The 7,518-nt window shown below is 58.2% G+C and overlaps 1 protein-coding gene across 1 annotated transcript; it reads left to right on the top strand.

The window, feature by feature from the left end:
* Positions 1 to 3,267, top strand: LOC123521424 (1-phosphatidylinositol 4,5-bisphosphate phosphodiesterase beta-2-like). Its single transcript, XM_045287845.1, has 5 exons — positions 1 to 24; positions 370 to 465; positions 931 to 988; positions 1,835 to 1,921; positions 2,262 to 3,267. Exons 2-5 carry the CDS (start codon positions 383 to 385, stop codon positions 2,463 to 2,465), a joined length of 432 nt encoding a protein of 143 aa, XP_045143780.1. The 5' UTR covers positions 1 to 24; positions 370 to 382; the 3' UTR covers positions 2,466 to 3,267.
* Positions 3,268 to 7,518: the final 4,251 nt, after the last annotated feature.

The following is a 7,518-nucleotide window of genomic DNA, read 5'->3' as shown; positions in this document are numbered from 1 at the left end:
CGCAAGGAGCAGAACGTGACAGAGGTGATCGGCCCGTCCCTGGGACAGTGACCCGTCCTGCCTTGCCCCTCCCTCCGAAACTAGCCGGCCCCAAATGGGAAAGCCATGGGGGGGCGGGGGGCAGAACGAGACCCAGGGGTGCACTTGGGGGCAGCACAACAAGGACTTCTCACGAACCTCCCCTCCCGCCCCTCCGCCCAGCAAATTGCCAAGATGATGGAGCTGGCCCGAGAGAAACAGGCTGCGGAGGGGAAGGCTCTTAAGGAGACCTCGGAGAAGTATGGACACCTCCTTACCAAGCTAGTCTCTCAGACCCGGGCTAGGCGCCGGACCCCACCAAGCCTCTCTTTGATGCCCGTGTCTCTGCAGTGACACCAAAGAGATGAAGAAAAAGCTGGAGGCCAAGAGGCTGGAGCGCATCCAGGCCATGATCAAGGTCACCGCAGACAAGATGACCCAGGAGAGGTGAGCGCTGGGAGAGGAGGCCTAGAATCAAAGGCAGATCTAGCGCCCAGTCCAGGCCCCACAAGCGGACCCTGACTCTTCCCAGAGAGGCCTCTTCCCTGGCTCTGGCATGTTGATCCCAGGGCTGCCACCTCTGAGGGGAGGGTTTCCTCCTTGGCAAAACAGACACCAACAGCCCTGTTGGGGCAGAAAGGCACAAACTAAGTTTGCAAAGGCAGAGGGGAACATTGGGATGCGTGCTCTGCCTCCCACCTGTGTGCATGTCCATCCAAGCCTGAAGGGTAGTGTGCTTGGGGAAGTTACCTCAGAGAGCCTCGGCTCCGTTGCCCCCACATCCTCCTAGGGCCTCCACGCATACTCCTCAGCTGGCCTCTAGGATGGAGTTCCCATTTGCCTACACTCTGAGGAAACCCAACTCCCCCCAGTGGCCTCTCTTGCCCTTCTGAAACTCCGTTATCCCAACAGGTTGAAGAGAGAGATCAACAGCTCGCACATACAGGAAGTGGTACAGGTCATCCGGCAGGTGTGTGAGGGCGGGCTGGTCTCCTCAGGCACGTGTGTGTCAGCACTCAGACTCCCCACAGGAGTCCTGGGGTTTCCCTTTGCAGATGCACTGGCCACAGGTGCCCCAGCAGTTAAGGTTTAGAAGGAGGCAATGCAGGGGAGGGGGAGGTCCTAGTCTACCTGAGGGTTTGGACGTGTGGGTGGAGGTTGGGGTATCAGTCCAGAGGGGTGTGTTTCTGGCCAGATGCCCTGGATGGAAATGATATGGGCTAGCTGGTCAGCAGAGATGGGACTTGGGTGGGGGGGTGACACAGGAGGAAGGGTGGCTATCCTAAGGCCCCAAGGAGGCTGAAGAGGGAGTAAAAACCCCACTGAGACTGGACTAAAGCCCTGCTGTGGGTCCTCACACCAGCAGCCACTATGCCACACCAGTAACCCACTGAGCCACCCTCCACTGAGACCTGCCTGCAGTGTCCCCTCCCTTCCTCCCACCCACCGAGATGCAGAGATGCACAGCGACTCTATAGGACAGGGCAGAACTGCCCCTGTGGGTTTCCGAGGCTGTGAATCTTTACGGGAGGAGAAAGACCCCTCTTTCTCCCTTGGCATTGCCAGTGGTTTCAAACTGTTGACCTTTGGTTTCAAACTGTTGACCTTAAGGTTAGTTGCCCAGAGTGTAACCCACTGGGCTGGCCGGGCTCCCCAGTGAGACAGGAACAATTGCAGATTAAAAACAAACTTGTTCAGAAAAGTTAGGGAATTGGTCCATGGTCTTATAGTTGGCCAGCTGCGGCGGCAGCCATGATACCAGTCCTGCTTGGCGTATCAGTGCTGTCCTGACTCTCCATCCCCCCACCTCCCCCAGATGACAGAGACCCTAGACGGGCACCAGAAAAGGCTGGGGGAGAAGCAGGCGGCCTGCCTGGAACAGATCCAGGAGATGGAGAAGCAGGTAACAGGGACTGCCACACTGGTCCCCAGGAGGGGAGGGGGTGCCAAGGGGCCTGCTCTGGGGGGGGAGCTGCCAGTCAGGGTGGGTCACAGGCTACAGGGAGGCAGCTTGGCAGACCTCTGCGCTCCTCTCCTGCAAGACTCCCGATGGATGCTCCCCTTCCCCAGCCTCCTGGGAGGGGGATACCTCCTCTGCCCCTGTGCTGGGAAGGAGAGAGGGCTGGCGGGGGGGGGGGGGGTCCCCCCCCCGCCCGTGGGGGGGAAGGAGAGAGGGGTGGGGGGGGGGGGGGGGGATCCCCCTGAGTTCAGCTCTGGGAGTGGGGTCCTTGTTGCCTTCACAGTTCCAGGAGGAGGCGCTGGCAGAGTATGAGGTCAGACGGAAGAGCCTGGAGTTGGAGGTGAAGGAGTCCGTCAGGGCCTGTCTCAGGGCCTGCTTGCCCTCGGAGGCTGACAAGGAAGGAGCAGCGCGGCCCTGTGGGGCTGCTGCAGAGCCCAGTGAAAAGCCACTCACAGTGGGGATAGATGCCCAGGAGAGCCGCCTCTGATGTCCCCCTCCCACTGGGACATTCAACAAGGACTATGGGACCCGCTCTAGGATGTGGCACGCCCCCACGCCCACCCTCTCAGGCTGCAGACACTTGGGGCTCCCTTGGCCGCTTTGGCCCCCTCCTCCACAGCCAGGCTTGAGGAGCAAGCAGGAAATGGGAGTTGTCAGGGTTGGGGCCCAAGGAGGCCTAGACATCCTCCCTAAACACCGGTTTGTCCCCCAACCTTCCCCCTCTCTCCAAATTAGCGTCATGTATTTGTTGAGGGCAAGGGACATGTGTGGGCACAAAAGAAAACAGTTCTGGCCCCACTCAGCCTTTCCGAGCTAGCAGGCCCCTCACCTGGAGGTTTGAACCTGGGCCCCTGGAAACTCCACTCTAGCGTCTGGTTCCAGCAGCACCAAGCCCAGAGCCCTTCTGTCACCAGGAGGGCAGCTCTTCTGGGCTTACAGCGTCCATCTCTTGCCCACTCTGGGCCAGCCTTGCCATCAGCTCTCCCAGGCGGAGCCTGACATGGTCTCCACACGCCCTGGGACCCAGCCGCACCCAGAGCTCAGGCCCTTCCCTCAGGGGATGGGATGGCTGACATGGGCCTCAGGCCACTGAGACATGTGCAGTTGGTGGTAGTGGTGGTGGTGGTAGTGGTGGGGGTTTCTCTGGGTTCTGGGGCTGTGGGGGGTACATCCTAGCATGCACCCTCACTCCGGTTGCCTGGCAAGGACAGCATCATGCTATATCCGGCATGTGTGAGGTTTATTTATTGTTCTCTTCCCTTCCCCTACTAAAGACTCCTATCTGGGTATTTCCTGCCTATGTCTGGCCTCTGGTCTGCAGCTAAGGAAGAGAGAGAGAGAGAAAGTGTGTGTGTGTGTGTGTGTGTGTGTGTGTGTGTGTGTGTGTGTTGTTAGTGGGCTTGGGGAATAAAAAACAAACAACATCTTGGGAGCCGAATTCCAGCTGAGGGCCCTTCTGTGCGGTGGGTTGGAAGAGAAGTCACTTCTCCTTCTGCCAGCCTGATGCCACACCACTGGAAAAATGAAGTCACGGCACTTCAGAGTCCACACCCACGCTTGTCTCCACTCAGGACTGAAGCAGAAGAGCCTAGGGCCAAGTGCCCCTTCCCCATTTGGGGGAGCTCCACACCTTCTGGCTCCCCCCAGGTCCCTTTAGAAACCTTAGAGTGGTCAGGCCCAGGGGCATGTTTTTGGGCTCCTGCAGCAGTCTCGGAAACCCTAAGGAGCCATTCTACTCTGTCCTGTTGGGGCGCTGTGACTCCAAATGGTCTTGAGGATAGGGTTCGTCCCCAAACCTGTTGAGGGCCCTAAGTCCCAAATTGGGGCAGGCACTGGTTCTGGAGAGACCCCCCTGGGAGTTGATTCTGGGAAGAAGTTGTTTTCGTCTTAGAGAATTACAGCAGATGCACTTAGCTGGGACACCTATGGTTTTGGAAAAAACAAGTACAGTACTCCACACTCATCCCCTGGAGGCCTGGTCTCGGGCTCCCCAGTTGTAGGGTGAGGCAAGATGGTGTGCTTTTTCACAAGAGTAAGGCCTGCCCCCCCCACACACACACATATAGACGTATCTAGGAGTGGGTCACCACCTCTCCCCCTCCCCCCCCACCAAGGACAGGGCCCTATTTTCAATCCGTCAGCCAGACACTTACCTTTGCCTCCCAGAGGAGAGCTCTGCAGGGGTGGGGAATCTCACTGAGAGGCTCTTGCTGACCCAGGCGGGTAGGCATAACTCCCCAAACCAAGTGGGTTCCACTCATAGCAACCATTCAGGGCTGAATCGCACTGCTGCTCCTGTGGGTGTCCAGACTGTACAACTTTCAACCAAACCAAACTCCCTGCCATCATGTCAATGCCTGCTCATAGCAACCCTATAGGACAGGGTAGAACTGCCCCTGGGCTTTCTGAGACTGTAACCTTTTATGGGAATAGAAAGCCTCATCTTTCCCCCAAGGTGTTCTCTGCTGCTGGTTTTGAACTGCTGACCTTGTGGTTAGCCAAATGGAGGGATTCACAGCTTTTGCTGGTGATGGCTCAGTCTCCTCTGGACTCACAGCAGGGCAGGGCAGAGTGACAGGGAGGGAGAAGGTGGTAAAACTCTGCTTCCTGGTGAGGCCTCTGTCCTGCCAGCTGGGGCTTCCCGGGAGGCCAGGTCCCTATCCACTCCAGACTCCGAAAAAGGACAGGTGCCTCTGGGGGCCAATGTGCCTGGGCACACCCTGGGCCCTGGAGAGACATTCTTTTCTGACTCTGAGGATGTGCAGAAGAGCTGGGTGCTCCCTTAGGACTCAGGACAAGTGAAGGGCCTCTGGGCTCCACCCTGCTGCCCATCTAGGCAGCTGGGAGCCAGATTCCTTTTCTACTTGTCATGCCTCAGTTTCACTTTTTGATAAGGATCCCTCCCCCCCCCCACCCCAATCCTACTGCTGACTCTGATGCCAGAGCCCCCGCTGACTCACTCCCCACCCCGCCCCTCCCAGTCACTCTCTAGCTCTCCTAGTCACGTGCCACCCTGCCCAACCCTGCTGAGCTGGTGCAACGTGACAGGGTGAGGGGGCTGGTGACACTTGAGGAGGAAAGAAGGGGGTGGGGAGGGGGACAGCTGCGGCCCAGCCTGGGCCTGGGGAAAGGGCGCAGCAGGTGGGAGGGGAGGAGGAGTGCAGAGTGCCTGCCTGCCCCCTGCCTGCCTCAGCTGTCTCCTGTCAGCCCTCAGCTCCCTAAGCGACAGCTTCTAATTCCGGCTGTTGGTGCCTCTGTGCTCTGCAGCAAAGTCTCAGCTTTTTTTTTTCTTCTTTAGCTTTGCCATTTCTTGTCTGTTCAGAACATACTGAGCCCACAGGAAGTCACAGCAAAGGCTCCGGAGCCTGAGACATGGCACCCCCAACCCCTTCCCTGTACACTGCCACAGACCTGCTCTGGGTGATGGGGCCAGCTGGGCACCCTGTCCTGCAACTCCTGCCAGACCAAAGTGAGGCCCTGAAGGGGCCACTGCTGCCCTCTGGGACTGCCTTCACTCACCTCGGGGTGGGGGTGAGGGGAGAGGGACCTACAGGGCTTTGCCATCTTGGGGTGGAGGTGGGGGCAGGGAGGCAGGGGTCTGGCTTCCAGCATTCTTTTTGTGATGCCCTGCTCTTCCATAAAAAGGGAGGGGGATATAGGGGAAGGGGGCACAGTCTGGCTTGTCAAGAGTAGCCTGCCACACACAAAGTCCAGGGGCACCTCCTGCCCTGGCCCTGGAAACAGACAGAAGGAAGCAGTTTTCCTCATGCGTCAGAAAAGGGAACTTGAGTCCTAAAGGGTTGAGGAAAAACCTCCCTTCTCCTACCGGGGTCAAGAGGGAGGGCATTCCTACCCCTACTAGATCCAGAGCAGAGGCTCTGGATGCCCTCTCCCTGGGCTATGGCCCAAGAGGGCTTCTGTGGGGTGGGAGTGAAAAGGGAGCAGCTGACCCTTCCAAACTTGGCCAGTACAGGGCCCGGAGTGATCTGAGAGCAGGAGCAGGCTCCTCGGAGGGCCTTGCTCTGAATAGCCGTGTAGCTCTTTCCCAGACTTGCTCTTGCTGGCCCCTTTGTGAGCAGGCGGGGCTGGTTGGATCAGCTTCATTTTGCAGAGAATAGGCAGGCTTGACATCACACTGCTAGCAAATGCCTTCATGCTGATGTCAAGTACTTTCTACAACACCGTGACAGGGTGTAACAGGCGAGAAGAAAACGGGGGGATTCATAGTATGTGCAGGTAAACCCCACAGGTTTCCCCAGGTGACAGAAAGGGTGAAAAGGCTCCAACTTCCTGGCCTGGGCCCCAGGTCCCAGGTGAGCAAGAGCCTGTACTCACTTTACCATCCACCTATACCTTCTTCCCAGCAGGGTGTCCTCTGCTAAGCATCTTATTGCTGCTCTGCCCAGACTGAGGGCACCTCCAATCCTCCCTAATGGTTTTTCTCTCATAAGATCTCCAACTAATCAGCATGGAGTTGACTCTGATTCATGGAGAACCCTTGTATATCAGAGCAGGGCTCTGCTCCACAAGGCTTACAATCGCTCCTTTTGGGGAAGCGGGCTGGCAGGCCTTTCTTCTGAGGTGCTTTCAGGTGGTCTTGAACTTCCAGTCTTTTAGTTAACATTACCAGTCAGGTCAACACTGTTTTCCAAAGGTTTCTCTGCTCTCCTGCCTTTGTCTCCATGTGAACCATCATCCCCTGTTCTGGGTAATCCTGCCTGGCATGTATCCTGGAAGCACCAACTCTGAAGACTCCGGGGCCCTCCCCTCCCCACGACTCCATCTTTTCCTCTAGAAACTTGGTTTTTGTATTTAGTAGAGACATTCAGCTCTCCAGTGTAAACTTCGACTTTTTGTCCTGGTTTTCCTGCCTGAGCAGGGAGGTCTCCTCCTGGCCAGAACCTAGGAGACAACTCCCGGACGCCCATGCCCACCTTCCCTATCAGCGACTCCCACCCCAGTCGCTGAGGCACCTGGACTCCCCTCAAATAGGCGGCGGATCTCCCTCAGACCCCCCTCCCCCGTCCCGCTCCCACCTACATGCGGTGGCCTTGCGGCGGGGAGGGAGGGCGACCAGTGGTGGGGTTTCCACGCTCTTGGGATAAAAGAGGCCGCAGCTTTGTGGCTTAGGGGTCATTTTGTGCTCAAGAAAGTGCGGGACGCTGGAAGAGCCTTGCGTATGCTCCTTGCTCTTTGCGGGTGGCAGCCGGTCCTGGAGTGGCGGCGGAAAGGCTCCGGAGTTACCGCGTCTGCGCTCCGCCTGGAGCTGGCACGCGGGGCGCGCTTCGGGATGGAAGACGTTTGGGGGTGGAGAGAGCACTCTTCCCCTACCCCCCCTCCGCCCCCTCTCCCCGTTCCGAGTGAGCGTGTTAGGGGGAACAATTGTGTGAGAGTTCGTGATTTGCTGCACTTCCAGCGGCAGTTCCCGGCCAGACGAAGAGCCACCCCCTCCCCTCACGCCCCAGCTACTCTCCGCGGACCCAGGGTCAAGCTCTGCCCTCAAGCAGTACCCTCCATCCAGGACCTGGGGCTGTTCCAGA

The sequence above is a fragment of the Echinops telfairi genome, unplaced genomic scaffold (genome assembly GCF_000313985.2).
Source record: "Echinops telfairi isolate 266 unplaced genomic scaffold, ASM31398v2 ScPeMD7_18;HRSCAF=68, whole genome shotgun sequence".
NCBI lineage: Eukaryota > Metazoa > Chordata > Mammalia > Afrosoricida > Tenrecidae > Echinops > Echinops telfairi.
The sequence above is the reverse complement of the archived record's forward strand: the minus strand, read 5'-3'. Positions and strand labels throughout refer to the sequence as shown.

Bases quoted from the DNA above. Each gene is read 5' to 3' on its own strand.
- LOC123521424 (XM_045287845.1), top strand. From the start codon at position 383: ATGAAGAAAAAGCTGGAGGCCAAGAGGCTGGAGCGCATCCAGGCCATG. The intron at 989-1,834 runs GTGTGTGAGGGC...CACCTCCCCCAG, and splicing joins TGGTACAGGTCATCCGGCAG to ATGACAGAGACCCTAGACGG. The intron at 1,922-2,261 runs GTAACAGGGACT...TTGCCTTCACAG, and splicing joins TCCAGGAGATGGAGAAGCAG to TTCCAGGAGGAGGCGCTGGC.